The following is a 15487-nucleotide window of genomic DNA, read 5'->3' as shown; positions in this document are numbered from 1 at the left end:
ACTGTCTACTAAGAAGGAATCACAGCTGGTCTGTGCTGTGACTGTCTACTAAGAAGGAGTCACAGCTCACTTCTGGAACTGCTGCTTGGTAAATTAATAAGAAACTCTGGTCAGAGAGGATCTATAGTCTCGTTCTTCACTAGCTAGAAGATCCCCTTTTTTGGCATTAAACTGCAAAATAGATAACCCAAAATAATGATCTTGAGAAAGTTTAGCGAGCAGGAAAGATGGTTATGGGGCTAAGAGCAACTACTGTTCTTGGGATACCCAAGTTCAGTTCCCAGTATCCAAACCTGGCACTTCGCAACTGTTCAGTGTCCCCTCTGGGCAACCCAGTGCCCTCTGGTGTCCACACACATGTGGTACTCACTCTCAGACACATATACATAGCTACAAATAATGATAAATCTTTAAGTGTTGATTTCTATACTTGTTAACCAAGGGAAAAGCATTTGCTGAGACTGACAGGGGTTACACTCACTCAGGAACAGCAGGCTGCTGTAGGTCTCCAGCATCACGTCCCTGTAGAGAGCCCTCTGGGCAGCATCCAGCTCTTGCCACTCCTGCCTGGTGAAGTTCACAGCTACATCTTCAAATGATACCAATCCCTGAAAGAACACAAAATGGAAGTTCACTCCTCTCTCTCTCTCCCTCTCTCCCTCCCTCTCTCTCTGTCTCTCTCTCTCTCTCTCTCTCTCTCTCTCTCTCTCTCTCTCTCTCTCTCTGTGTGTGTGTGTGTGTGTGTGTGTGTGTGTGTGTGTGTGTGTTACTAGTTTCTTACAGAAGGCACAGTTTGATTTGTATTCTGCATCATGGAAAAAGAAAAATCAACATAGGCATCTTTATCTCAGTGTCAACATAGTGACTCAGGAAAACAAAATTAGCCTTTCTAATTCCAACAGAAAATCCATACAAGAACACATGGGTATGTAAGGGAGGGGCTATAAAGACCAACGGGAAAGAACCTATGAACCCAATCATAAAAACATTCAGTCTCCAAAGGAAAAACGTTGAAGCTGGTGTCCCAGCACTGGTACAGGTGTATGCCTAGACAGAGCAGAGGGAGAAGTTCAGTTCTCAGTACCAACCACAGAGTAGGCATGTCTCTGTCTGGGTTACCTTTGCTGCAATCAAACACAATGACCAAAGACAACGTGGGGAGGAACTCAAGCAGGGCGGGTGGCAGGAGCGGATGCAGAGGCCATGGAGGGTGCTGCAACTAGCTTGCCCCCCATGGCTTGCTCAGCCTGCTTTCTTACAGATCCCAGGACCACCAGCTCAGGGGTGGGACCACCCTCTGTGCTTGCTTCCAGCTCCATCTTAGGAATTGTGATTCCCTCCTTAGATGACTCTAGCTTGTGTCAACTTGACATATAGCTATCCAGCACAAAGTCCTAGCTCCGTGTGGGGTCACATAACTGAAGGCAGGGGTCAAAAAACTGGGGAACACTACAAGGTTTTGGACCATGCACCCAAAGATTAATTCAAAATCAAATGTGGAGAATTCAAAGTGTTCCAGGCAGGGCTCAACTTTGTGCTACGGGGTGACTTTACCATAGCACCTGTAGCACCTGCATACAACACACGTCATTACACCACCAAGCCACAGTACACGCCACCTCTGGCTCGGACTCGGCTATGTCAAAGGCTGCAGCTTTTGTGCTCTACATGGTTATCTGATCTTTCAAAACAGTGTTTGATGAAAGACAAAGACATTTAATTTGTTTCTACCATCGTCTCCTGCCATTTATATATGGACCATTTATATATGGACCATTTATATATGTACCATATTATGTTAGGCAAATTAGCACTGGTCTCACTAGTATGCAACCTTGCTTTCATCTTCAAGAAATGTTAATATTGGATGCATGCCAAAGCATCATTTTTAAATAAATAAAATTCTAGCCAGACAGTGGTGGCGCATGCATTTAATCCCAGCACTCGGGAGGCAGAGGCAGGCGGATCTCTGTGAGTTCGAGGCCAGCCTGGTCTACAAGAGCTAGTTGTTCCGGGACAGGAACCAAAAGCTATGGAGAAACCCTGTCTCAAAAATCAAAAATAAATAAATAAAATTCTTATTATCAGTACATCTTTCATTTTATTTATTTATTATTATTATTCACATATGAAATGCTTAGCACATTTTTTTAAAAAGGAAATACTTAACTATTATAAATCTAGTAATCAGATGTTTAGGTTTTTATGGAGTTTTGTCTCTTCGTAGAAATTTTTATTAAAAAGGACAGTGCTAGGCAGTGGTGGCTCATGCCTTCAACCCTAGCAATCAGGAAGTAGAGGCAGGCAGAGCTCTGATTCAAGGCCAGCCTGGAGTTCCAGAACAGCCAGGGCCACACAGAGAAAGCCTGTCTCAAAAAGAAAAAGAAAAAAAGGGAACATGTGTAAGAAAGAAATATAAAAGGTTATAGGTATAGAAACAACGTACTAATAAGAAGGAAATACATTTTGGCAAGGATATTTGATAAAATGGTTTAGCTCTGAAGTAAAGGACTATGAAAGAGAGATCAGGACAAAACCAGAAGGTTAAAGTCTGCCATAATAAGGCTTGCAAAAATTAACTTAAGTGGCATTGATTAAAAAAATAGTGCTTTCTTCTTGGGAGGCAGAGACAGGCAGATCTCTGTGAGGCCAGCCTGAGCTACAGGAGCTAGTTCCAGATCAGGCACTAAAACTACACCAAAACCCTGTCTCGAAAAACCAAAATAATAAAAAATTAAAAAATAAAAGACATAGTGCTTTCTTAAAGAGCAAGGATTATGTTTTGTTGAGATAATTATAGTGGCCTGGCGGTGGTGGTGCACACCTTTAATCCCAGCACTCGGGAGGCAGAGGCAGGCAGATCTCTGGGAGTTCGAGGCCAGCCTGGTCTACAAGAGCTAGTTCCGGGACAGACACCAAAGCTACAGAGAAACCCTGTCTCGAAAAACCAAAAAAAAAAAAAAAATCCAAAATAATAATAATAGTTCCTGCTAAATTTGTCAAGATTTTAAGTCTAAAAAGTTTTAACATTAGTCAAGTTTGAAACAGCTGGGTTTCAAACCACAATTTAGTCTTGAAACCCGATATAACTACATTGTGAGCATTTAACAGCTATACAAGAAAAGGGACTGAGGTGACAGCCAATATTTTAGCTATTGTGCTCAGGTCAGCTAGGCAACAGAGGACCAGAGAACAGAATTCTTCTCAGCAAGCCCATGGCCCCTCCCTGCAAACCACAGGACTGACAGGGAGGCCAAGGCGCCCCAGACAGGTGAAAGACCAGGATAAATCCAGACACCCTAGCAGAAAGAGTAGAGCCAAAAATCTAGCTTAGCCGGTTCACTGACTCTGTTCCAGGAACTGGCTGACCACAAGTTAGATTATAATCTTGAGAAATGGGGAGTCACCCCCTTGTGATTATCACTGGTATTTTCGGAATTTTCCAATGATGCCCTCCCTACCCTCTTTGGGTTGTGGTTTCTTCCCTTAACTACCCCTTCTCCCAGCTACTCGGGCTCAAACTCCTCTACCCCTGCGTGGGATATGAGTCTCGGCCTGGTGCGCTGGTTGCTGTCAATAAACCTCGTATGATTACAGCAAGGACGGTCTCTAGTGAGTTCTTGGGGGATCGTGTTATCCCAAAACTTGAGTGAGAATCTCCCCACACAGGGGGTCTTTCACCGGGTGCCAAAAGCAACCTTAAGAAGTTTGTTTGTGGGGCTGGAGAGATGGCTCAGTGGTTAAGAGCATTGCCTGCTCTTCCAAAGGTTCTGCGTTCAATTCCCAGCAACCACATGGTGGCTCACAACCATCTGTAATGAGGTTTGGTGCCCTCTTCTGGCCTGCAGACATACACAGACAGAATATTGTATACATAATAATAAATAAATATTTTTTAAAAAAAGAATTTATTTGTGGCTAACTACAAGGTCTTAACTACCCAGGGGATGGTCTTATCCCAAACAACAGTATTAGAGAATAAAATCTACCAGCTCCAGTCTCATTCTGAAGATTCGTGGTGGCCGAATCGCCCTATTTGGACTCTGGTAGAGGATCTCGGGACTGAGCCTGGATGTGCCCGAGCGTGGAGCCAGAAGCAGCCTCCGGGATGGACGTGTTTCTCATGATCCGGCGCCACAAGACCACCATCTTCACGGATGCCAAGGAGTAGAGTACCGTATTCGAGCTGAAGCGCATCGTTGAGAGCATCCTTAAGCGGCCACCGGATGAGCAGTGGCTGTACAAATACAACCAGCTCCTTGATGATGGGAAAACTCTGGGGGAGTGTGGCTTCACTTGCCTGACAGCAGAGCCACAGGCTCCAGCCATAGTGGGCCTGGCCTTCCGAGAGGATGATGCCTTCGAAGCCCTGCACATTGAGCCCTCCTCCAGCCCTCCAGAGCGTTTATATGTGATGAAGCCACAGGATTCTGGAGACAGTGACGATTAACAAGCTGTGTAGTGAGGGCCCCAGGCCCACCCCCACCCCCAGAGACCCATTCCTTTAATAAAGATTTGGCTGTCAAAAAGAAAACAAAAAACAAAAACAAAAAAATAAAATCTACCAGCTCCCACCCAGGATTCTCACCCTGACCTTGTCTGCTGGGGACCTGACACTCTGGTTCCTACAAAGACAGTCACTCAAGTAGCCAGCTTTAGCCAATTAAAATCTTATCTGACCCTTAAAGCTCTCAGCTCAGTGGGTCTCAGACACGTCTCAGCAAGCACCAGATTCTTTTTTATCAACTCCAGACTGCTGGAAAACTTGCCAAACTTTGAATCCAGCTATTATGTTGCCGGCACCCAGTGCTGGTTCAATGACTCTAATTTTATGGAGGCAGGACACAGACTTTAAAAGAATGCTATAATGAGTAATTGTACCTCAACCCAAAAAGCTGAACTAGTGGCTAAGGCTCTCCACGTGGAGAAGAAATGGAACATTTGCATAGGTTTGGCCCAGCTTTCCAAACGACCAAGGCAGCCACTGGGGGGAGAGAGGGTCTTCTATTGCCCAAGTAACCCAATTAAACATGTCCCTGAGATTTTGATATTACTGGAAACCATCTGGCTTCCTATTTAGGTGATCATTATACATTCCAAGGCCCACCAAAAGGACCCTATGACATTTCTGGGTCAATTAACAGATCAACTAGGCAGTTAAGCTCCTAAGACAGTCTGCCTAATTTTCCTGACCACGCTCTCCCGCGTCCTCAAACTACAACTCAGCTGACTCTACAGGCTTTAGACCAGAAATCTGTAGCTATTGTCTCAGGATGGTTACAAAGCCCAGAAATGTCTATTGCTCCCTGGGTCCTCTCAATAGGGACTCGGTGGTTTTCACTGGGCCTCACAATACCCGTTGTATCCTTCCCACAGGATGAAAGACTATTCAGCACTTTACTGGACGAGAACTTATAAGGCATCCCTCACGTCTAATGAGACCTATCTGTAGACTGACCTGTCCAGAGCTGACTGTTCACCCCAGCTCAAATGACCTTGAAAGACCCCAGCTTAGCTGCTGTAACGCCATTTTGCAAGGCTTTAAAACAAACAAGTAAAGTTCAGGGTAAGGTCAGGAGTACTCCTAGGCTGCCAAACAGGATATCTGCGGTCAGACATCTGGCCTAGAAGGGGAACGAAGAGTTCTGGGGAAGACTGCATATGCCCTATATAGAGCTTAGTCAGCTGTTATCAGAAGGAGTCCCCAGCCAAGAGCCAGGGGGTTTGTCCTCAAGTAAACCCCTCGCTGCATTTGAAAGGACCAATGGTATCCCTATAACCATGCATCTGCTTCTGTAAGCCTGCTTCTGCCGCCCGTTTCCATATAAAAGACCCCCTGCCTAGCCTGAGGGCTCGCAAGTCTTAGGTACCTGTGTACTCTCAATAAAGAAACCTCTTGCCGGTTGCAGCCAGTGGTCTGGGACTGTTCCTTCGGTCTAGGGGTCTCCTCCTGAGGGAAGGTCCTCCCCGAGGGTCTTTCAACCTATTCCCGTAAGCCTCTGGGACCTCCACACCACGTCAGGTCACCACCGACACCTAAAAGTCACTAACTAGTAGCGACAGACCAAAGTCATTTCTTTTTTTTTTTTTTTTTTTTTTTTTTTGGTTTTTCAAGACAGGGTTTCTCTGTGGCTTTGGAGCCTGTCCTGGGACTAGCTCTTGTAGACCAGGCTGGTCTCGAACTCACAGAGATCCGCCTGCCTCTGCCTCCCGAATGCTGGGATTAAAGGCGTGCGCCACCACCGCCCGGCCAAAGTCATTTCTTGAGTTATTGCCGACCCCTTTAGTTCCCTATGCAATGTAGCTGGGCTTCTTCACTAGGGACAGGCTTCGCCCTATCCTCACACCACCACCTTTACAGTTAGTTACCTTGTTGTGCCTAAGCCCTACACCCCGTCCAAGCACCCAGCTAGCGTGTTTCCATACAGTGCACACAGTTCCGCATTTCACCCCTCGCCGTATTTGAATCCCAGAGAGGAGGGCTGGTGTGTATGCTGTGCTAAAGCGACGCGACCGCGAGCCAGTTCCTCCTTGTGCCTTCCGTTGGCCCCACGTCCCCGGCCCGCCCGGAGCTGCGGGCAGCGCTGCGACCCCGCTGGAGTTCCCGTGATGAGACCAGGGACGCCCGGACGCCCAGAGCCCGTCCAGCCCCACCCCGCAGCCGGACAGGCGGAGTCGGGCCTGGGGACTCCGCTGCCCGCATCAGCTCCGCGGGGACGCCGCGCTCACCATGGCCGGTCTCGGAGCGTCCTGCGACTTTCCTCCGTCTCCGGTACCCGTGCAAGATCACCCAAGCCAAGTCTCCGAAGGACAGAGCCCAAGATGGAGAACTTAGCAGAGCTCGGGGGAACTTTATAAGCCCGCCCTACTTCCCTCGTCAGGGTCGGCCTGAGTGACAGCCAATGACACCAATCCATTACGGAATGCCCGGTTTCTGGGGGCGGGGACCTCGCACTCTTAGGAAGCATTGATTGCGTACAAATTCTGCACAGGTAAAAATAAAGGAAATGTTATGCCCGCGTCGCGAGACCAACAAGACCACCACGGAGCTGGCTTTCTGATGCAAGAACAAAAGTTTCTTTATTCGAACCCGGGCAAGGATCACGCACAGCACTCTAGTACAGCGGGTGAAGGAGAAAGGCCCCGAACCCCTATTACAAAGGGTTTATATAGGGAAAAACCACGAGCAGGGAGCTATCTGTCTCGGTGTTTTGTAATTGGGTGAGGGAATGCAGGGTGAGGTCATTCTTTAAAAGCATTGGTCAAGCTATAGGCGCGAAGTTACTAACTGCTGGAAAGGATGTCTCCAATGTTGACAAGATATAGGGTATCTGTAGGAACCTCTGGCCTTCGTATCCAGGATCGTCTGTATCCAGGATGAATATTTGAATCCTGCTGCCCCAGCACATTCTAGGATTTGAGCTCAGTGTCCCCATTCACCAGATGTTCGAAGATGGAGGTCTATTCACAAGTTGGCGTTGGTTCTGCTCCTTCAGCACCACGACAATGTTTTTTAAGATTTATTTATTTATTATGTATTCAGTGTTCTGCCTGCATGTATGCCTGCATGCCAGAAGAGGGCACCAGATCTCATTACAGATGGTTGTGAGCACATGTGGTTGCTGGGAATTGAACTCAGGACCTTTGGAATAGCAGGCAGCCATCTCTCCAGCCCAACAATTTTTTTTAATTTCCTGTGACTTTTTCTTCCTCTCTCTCTCTCTCTATCTCTATCTCTATTTCTCTCTCTCTTTTGATTTGTGTTTTGTTGTTTTTGTTTGTTTGTTTTTCAAGACAGGGCTTTTTCATAGCTTTGGTGCCTGTCCTGAAACCAGCTCTTGTAGACCAGGCTAGCCTCGAACCCACAAGAGATCGGCCTGCCTCTGCCTCCCGAGTGCTGGGATTAAAGGCGTCCTGTGAATTTTTCTCACTATGATTTTTGTGAATGTGTGAAAGACCCAGACCCCAGCAGATCTGTAGCGATTGACAATCCCTCAGCACCCTGACTCTTGAACCCAGAGCCAAGAAACACACCATGGATCTGAGAACTAGAGCCAGCAAAAGAAACACTTTATCCCTGAACCTACTGTGACTGCGTTGGACACTCCCCAGACAAGACCACCACAGAGCCGGTTTCCAAAAGAAACACTCAGACTGTGATCCTGCACTCCTACCCAGCAGGTGGTGAAGTGCTCCAGCCTCTGGAGTTGGAGATTTTTAAAGGGAAAACTCACAAGCCTGGTGTGACAAGCCTTGGCATTTGAGGATTGGGTAAGGGGATGCAATCTTTGAATTCATTGGCTGGGGTCTAGGGGAATTTCCAAACAACAGTTCTCAAAAACCACAAGACTTCTAGAGCAAGCAGATGTGTTGTGTCCGTGTAGTGAGACACACCCCCCTTCCCCGGCCACCAGGAGCCAGAATCTGATGCAAACACAACGTGGTCTTTGTTGAAGCAGGTTAGAGTTTCTAAAGGCAAAATCCACAAGTGAGGGTCACAACCTTAGCAGTACTCAGAAGGCCTTGTGGCAATGACATTGAACCTGATTGGTCGTGACGAACAGGGAAGTACAGAATTGAGGGGTAGGGTTAACGACCTGCATCAGGCGTGGTTGAGGCCAGAGGTTAGTAGCAGTCACGTCAGTCATGCCCAGGGTATAGCTCAATCCATTCTGGGAACTAGGGATCGTGGAGAGGCTGTAAAATGGGTGGTCTTAATTTAGTTTAATTTTAATCCTCACATTTAGAACATCTTACTTGATAGACCCCCCATGTGGGGACACTCCTACTCAAGTCTCAGGATAACACAACCCCCCAAGAACTCACAGGAGACTGTCCTTGCTGCAATCACACACGGTTTATTGACAGGAACCAGTGCACTGGCCGAGACTCCTATCCCATGCAGGGGAGGAGTTTGACCCTGAGAAGCCGAGAGAAGGGGTATTTAAGGGAAGAAAACACAACCCAACAACCCAAAGGGTGTAGGGAGGGCATCACTGGAAAATTCCGAAAATAATACCAGTGATAATCACAAGGGGGGAACTCCCTGTTTCTTAAGATTATAATCTAACTTTATCGTCAGCTAGTTCCTGAAACAGAGTCACTGAAGCGGCTAATCTAGATTTTTGATTCTTCTCTCCCTGCTTAGATTTTTGGCTCTATTTTTTCTGCTAGAGGGGTCTAGATTTATCCGGGTCTTTCAACTCACCAAATTGACAGACGTAGTGTTCACTTGTAGGACCCAGCCAGACAAGCTCAATAGAGGCCTGAGTCTCAGTAGTTTACCTAAGGGCAATACCTGGTTCCCAGAAGGGTCACAAACTGAGACCACCCAGGCACCAGGCAATGGGTGTGTGCTTGCAGGTGATACTATCTATGAAGGTTAGACGTTAGGAATCTCCTTTGGATGGTCTGTTCCTGGGTGGTGCCTGCTTCTTCTCTCTTATTTAGATCTTCATTTCTTCTAGAGAAGAGAGAGAAGAGAAGAGAAGAGAAGAGAAGAGAAGAGAAGAGAAGAGAAGAGAAGAGAAGAGAAGAGAGAGAAGAGAAGAGAGAGAAGAGAGAGAAGGGAGAGACAAAAGCAGGGGAGGGGAGAGGTGGGGAGAGGCAGAAACGGCCTCTCTGAGAGGGAGATGGAAAAGAGAGAGAACTTGGACTGGAAGCTGAAGATCAGCCTGTCTCAGCAGAGGGAGGGGGAGTGGGCATGGCTTTTCTCTTAAAGAGACAGAGCAGACCATTACATTCTTAACAATAACAACTGCAGTTGTAAAATAACAATGGGAAAAATTTTGTAATAGGGGGTTCACAATATTGGAAACTATATTGAATGCTCAAAGCATCAAAAAATTGAGAATCAGTGGCTTTAAAAATGTCTCTTATTGGGGCTGGAGAGATGGCTCAGTGGTTAAGAGCACTGACTGCTCTTCCAGAGGACCTGGGTTCAATTCCCAGCACCCACATGGCAGCTCACAACTGTCTGAAGATCAGTTCCAGGGGATCTGACACCTTCACACCAATGCACATAAAATAACATTAAATAAACCATAAAAATATTTTTAAAAAAGGTCTCTTGTTACTTGAGGTCTATTCAACATAAGGATATATGTCTAGCGTAAGCTATTTGGATAAACTGAGTCATATAAAGTTTTTTGAATTGATACTAAGAAAAATTTCAGTTGAAAACTTATTTTCTAAGGCTCGTACTTAACAGAAATAGAACTGCAAAGTCCTTTTCCCAAGGTCAGGCATTCCCTCAGGTGGCTTCAAGAAAGTTCTTACTTGTAGTAGGAGCGGCAGGGCTTCGTCCCCAGCACCCAGGCTGCCTGCTCACCTGGCTAGCTTATGCCCCAAAATAACAACACACAAACTGTATTCATATAAATACTGCTTGGCCCATTTCTATCTAGCCTCTTCTGGCTAACTCTCATATCTTGCTTTAACCCATATCTAATAATCTAAGTAGCACCAGTCTTACCAGGAAAGATTCAGCATGTCTGACCTGGCAGCTTGCTCCATCACGTCTGGCTCTGGAGAGAGCTGCATGGCATCTGCCCGGGAGAGGGTAGCATGGCCTCTGAGCTCACTTCCTCTTCCTCCCAGCATTCTGTTCAGTTTACTCCTCCCACCTATATTTTAACCTATGAGGCCAAGCAGTTTCTTTATTACTTAACCAATGACCTTCCTCCATCACTTACTCCCTAAAAAGGACATCACCCTCCTTATCTCTGGCAAAAGGAACACGTGGACCTTCCCTAATACCTGGCTGTAGTGCCTTAGAACTTGACAAGGGCAATGCTAGGCCCTAGGCTCCCTCCCAGTCCCAATGGTCTTTGAAAATCCTGACCATTGGTTAGGGTGGAGTGGACCTGTATGGGTCATCTTAATGTCAAAAAGTCCAAGTAACCACACCCTAGGTCAGGATGTGTAGCCATAATTGTCAACAACTCAAAACAAGCTAAAACTCTCTGACCTTCAGACAAGGTGGAAATAGGCTCACATTTTTTTGGGCCTCCACAGACTGCAAAACAAAACTGTATTATAAATCTCCATTCCATATGAAAGGATGGCATGGGATGATAAGTCATGAGGACTCTGTATCCAACAAGATTCATCATGTCTCATACAGTCACAAAGTTGTTCCCATGTAAATAGATCCACATGCACATCACCTGTTTTTCTTGGTTTGTTCCTTCATAGCTGCAGCCAACATTTTCAGGAGGTCTCCTCCAGTCAAGTCTTATCTTTATTAATTTTGAAGAATCTATAGCTTTTTGTTTCCTGTGAATACAAAGGCATAACCTCTTTCCCTAATATAACACATTTCCTGACTTCCATTCTGAAGTTAAGACATCCTTAAAAAATTTAGGCTGGTTTAATTCAGAAGTTTTTTCCAACACCCAGTGTCTCAGCAGCTGTTGTTGTTTTTTTCTCATTGGCATTTAAAAATTTAAACTTAATAAAGCACTATGTAATCCATCTCTGGAGGTCTTTGTTACCCCTTTCTGTTTATTAAGCATCACTTTTAAAGTATGATTGAATCTTTCTACAGATTTCTAACTGTTTATCCTTGTGAATTGTGGGTATACCTCTTAAAATATGCTTTATGCTGTAATATTCAAAAATGGCTTCATTTTACTAGAGACATATGCTGGAGCATTGTCATTATTAATTTGTAAAGGTATTCCTAATATAGACATAACTTCTAATAAATGTGTAGTTACAGATGCTGACCTGAACTGACCAACTTCAGTTTGATATTCTGGCCTGCAAGAGACCCCCTCCAGTGTTTCCCAACAAGGGATGCCTTGTTTGTCCCTTGTTGATCTGCATTCATTAGTCCAATGTAAACCCCAGAAGGCTGGGGTCTTCTTTTTTGATTATCTCTAGAAAATATATAGTTTCTAGGAATGCCTTGCCTACAACCCCTTTTGAAATGACCTTGTTTGCCACAGCCAAGACATTTGACAACTTGGCTTTCCTTAAAACATTTAGAGATTACTTCTCCTATTAAAGTTGCATCATGAGATCCAGTATCAGCTATATTTCTAATCCATTCATCTATTGGTGCTGATCTTTATTTACAAGCTTTTTCTTCAGCCTCTTCACACATCACACATTCTAGATAAAATCTGACAGTTAACGGTTTTCCCATATTCCCTCCAGTAATTCTTTTCTGTACCTGAACTAGGATAATAAAAGATTTTCTCAGATACCTTATGTGTCCTCAAGTGACCCAAAGTGAAGGCTTCCCAAGCGCTAGTCACAAGAATCCTATACAACGTGAGCACTTTCATGCCTTTAGCACCGCACTGGGCGAGCCAAAGGCTTTCCGGCAGAACTTACATTTATAAGGCCCAACGCCAGTGTGCCTGATCATACATCCTTGGAGGCCTGAATTAGAAATGAAGGCCTTCCCCCAGCGCTTACATTCATAGGGTTTTTCCCCAGTGTGCGTTCTTTCATGTTTGCGAACTGAAGTTGAACAAATGAAGGCTTTCCCACATTATTTACACAAAAAAGGTCTCTCTCCCGTGTGAGTTCTTTCATGCTTACTAAGTGCACTGGGCAAATTGAAGACTTTCCCACACTCCTTACACTGTATGGCCCACCTCCAGTGTGCCTCATTATGTGGCCTTTAAAGCCTGAAAGAGAAGGCTTTCTCACACTCGCGATGCGTGTAGGGTTTCTCACCAGTATGAGTCCTTTGATGGCGTCGAGCTGAGCCCCAACAACTGAAGGCTTTTCCACACTGTTCACACTGATAAGGCTTCTCTCCTGTGTGGATGCTTTCATGGATTCTCAGTGAGCTGGGATAGTGCAAACCTTTTCCACACACATTACACTTATGCGGTCCACTTTCAGTATGAGTTACAACGACTTCCCCAAGGCTGGTAAAAGAAAGGAAGGCTTCCTCATGTTCCCGACACTCATACGGTTTGTCTTCAGTGTGAGACCTGGCACTGATGTGGGAAGAGTAACTGCTGAAGGCTGGCTCACACTGCTGACATTTGGAATCACATGCTTCCTGTCTAGGGTGAGCTCTGCTGGGCTTCCTGGACGAGTGAGGCGTGAAGACTGTCCCACACACACCACACTCACGGAGTTTTACTTCAGTAGAACTTTTCTTCTTCAGATCATGGTTAAGAATTTGACTGAAGGTTTCTCCATAATGGCTATTTGGTCTGCTGTCACCAAGTCTCTCTCTAATATGGCTGCTGTTAAGACAAAAAAAAAAAAAAAAACAATTACAAATGCTTTACTCACAATTTCAAACCACTGATAGGCTTCAAATTCATATATTTACTAGAAGGCTGAAGAGATGCCTCAGCAGTTAAGAGTGTACACTGGTCATTTTTTAATGCTTTTGTTTTTATTTTATGTCTCTTTGTGTTTTACCTATTTGCATATATGTCTGTACACTGCAGCGTGCCAGAAGACAACATCGAACCCTGGATTTAACTCCAGCTCCAAAGGAATTGGACACCTCTGGCCTTTGTAAGCCCATACAAACACGTGCACACAAATAAAATGTAAAAATAAATAAATAAACATGCAGATGGGTGGGTTTTAAAAAACTTAATGACAAACTAAAATTCTGTCTTTATGTATACGTGTACACACGTGTACATGTGGAGGCCAGAGGTCAATCTTAGGTGTCTTCTTTGCTACCTTATTTTCGGAGATAGGGTCTTCTACTTTTACAAAGAACTAGCCAGTGTGATTAGGCTGACTGGCCAGTAAGCCCCAGAGACCTATCTATCTCTACCCCCCTAAAGCTGTCCCCACACCCACCTGGCTTTTTACACAGATTCTAGGATCAATTGCTGGCATAGTAGGCACTACACCACCTGAGCTGCCGGCCCAGCTCCTGAACATCTCTCAGGGGACATTCCTTTCTGTTTTCAGTGAGAGTTACCTTAAGAGTCTCCCCTGATTTCTGTACCAGTCTTCAATATTCTGGTTCCATCTTTCTCCTACAACACAGAAGGGAGAACACTGAGTTCTGAGAGAGAATGGACTAGACTCTGGGCCCATGAATGCTACAATGATGCTCTGATTATGCATCAGAGTATTCCTTTCCACACTGCCAGTCAGAAGCCAGCACGGATTGGCAGAGCAGGCTGTCTAGCGGGAAAGTAAGAAGCTGACATCCTTACCCACAGAAGCCAAGGTCACGAAGATTTCCCCGACAACCTCTCTGTAAAGGTTCTTCTGGGAAGAATCCAGCAGAGGCCCACTTATCCTGGGTGAAATTCACAGTCAAATCCTCAAAGGTGACCAAATCCTGAAACATTGCAAACATGTTTACAAGAGGAAGAGAGACACATGGCACGGAGAAGCTGTATTCAATCCATAAGTCATTCACATAAGAGGCTACAGGGATGGCTCGGCAGTTAAGAGCACTTGCTGCTCTCCAGAGGACCCCAATTCCGTTCCCAGCAACCACAGTAGACTGCTTATAATCACCAGCTCCAGGAGACCTAACACCCTCTTCTGGCTTCCTTGCCAAGGGTAGAGTCAGCACACATAGCATATTCTAACACAGACATATACACATAAATAAAAATAAACCTTCCTTTTAAAAGACATTCACATACAATCCTATGGTCTCTACACTTTTAGTTAATGGTAAATGAATACGGTTACCAGAATTCTGACCTTTGTCCACATTCACTTTCTCATAAAGTACTAACACCAAAACACATGGAACTGGTCTGTACATTCTGACTGTTGCCTTGCTTTGTTTTATTTATATTGTGTGTATATATCCATGCCCATGCGGAGGATTCAGGTGCTGTGCCCTATTACTCTGTATTATTACCAAGACAGTGGGAAAAGTAATTGCTGAATGGCGTAGGAGGTCCTTCTGTCTATGTGTTGCTTTCATTAATGAATGAAGAAACTGCCTTGACCTTTTGATAAGGCAGAACTTAGGTAGGCAGGGAAGACGGAATTGAATTCTGCCAGGAAGAAAGCAGAGTCAGAGAGAAACCATGGAGCTGCCAGAGACAGATGCTGGGAATTTTACCCAGTAAGCCACTGCCACATGGCAATACACAGATTAATAGAAATGGGTTAAATTAATATAAGAGTTAACCAATAAGAAGCTAGAGTTAGGTCGCGGCGGAGAGGCGCGCAGTTGCAGCGGAGAGGCGCGGCGCTGCAATCAAAAATAGGCTTTGGGGGACCGGCGGTGACAGATGCAAGCGGCGGGGACCAGCGTAGAGGCAGAGGCAAGCGGCAGGGACAAGAGGGGTTCAGCGCGGGAGCCGATGCAAGCAGCGGGGACCTGCGCAGCGGCAGAGGCACGCACGAGGCGGGGAAGGGCACGCAATAATGAGAGCAGATGTCCCACTGCGGTTGGATCAAAGAGGTAGGCCCCTTGTTGGCAAGGTCACTGGCAAACGGGGAGTCTGGTCCTGATCCTGAAGACCCTTCGGAGGGGTGAGAGGGTTCTTGGCCTGTGGCAGGAACCAGGAAACAGAGC

General features: G+C 45.7%; 2 protein-coding genes and 1 pseudogene across 2 annotated transcripts in view; 1 reads left to right on the top strand and 2 right to left on the bottom strand.

Annotated features, from left to right (window-relative positions):
- The window catches only part of LOC101985959 (zinc finger protein 809-like), a 15266-nt gene extending 8435 nt beyond the window's left edge, over positions 1-6831 (bottom strand). Inside the window, exons 1-2 of the mRNA XM_005347449.3 lie at positions 6730-6831; positions 482-608 (exon numbers count right to left, since the gene is read on the bottom strand). Of these exons, the coding sequence (XP_005347506.2) occupies positions 482-608; positions 6730-6732 (130 nt within the window). The 5' untranslated portion in view covers positions 6733-6831. The remainder of the gene's footprint in view (positions 1-481; positions 609-6729) is intronic.
- LOC101989240 lies at positions 4062-4462 on the top strand (annotated as a pseudogene).
- Positions 6832-12135: 5304 nt separating the features above from the next.
- LOC113456050 (zinc finger protein 564-like) overlaps positions 12136-15487 on the bottom strand; it is a 9864-nt gene continuing 6512 nt past the window's right edge. The window contains exons 2-4 of the mRNA XM_026778917.1: positions 14157-14242; positions 13916-13973; positions 12136-13214 (exon numbers count right to left, since the gene is read on the bottom strand). Of these exons, the coding sequence (XP_026634718.1) occupies positions 12635-13214; positions 13916-13973; positions 14157-14242 (724 nt within the window). The 3' untranslated portion in view covers positions 12136-12634. The remainder of the gene's footprint in view (positions 13215-13915; positions 13974-14156; positions 14243-15487) is intronic.

This window comes from Microtus ochrogaster, chromosome 5, assembly GCF_000317375.1.
Source record: "Microtus ochrogaster isolate Prairie Vole_2 chromosome 5, MicOch1.0, whole genome shotgun sequence".
NCBI classification, from domain to species: Eukaryota; Metazoa; Chordata; class Mammalia; order Rodentia; family Cricetidae; genus Microtus; species Microtus ochrogaster.
The sequence above is the reverse complement of the archived record's forward strand: the minus strand, read 5'-3'. Positions and strand labels throughout refer to the sequence as shown.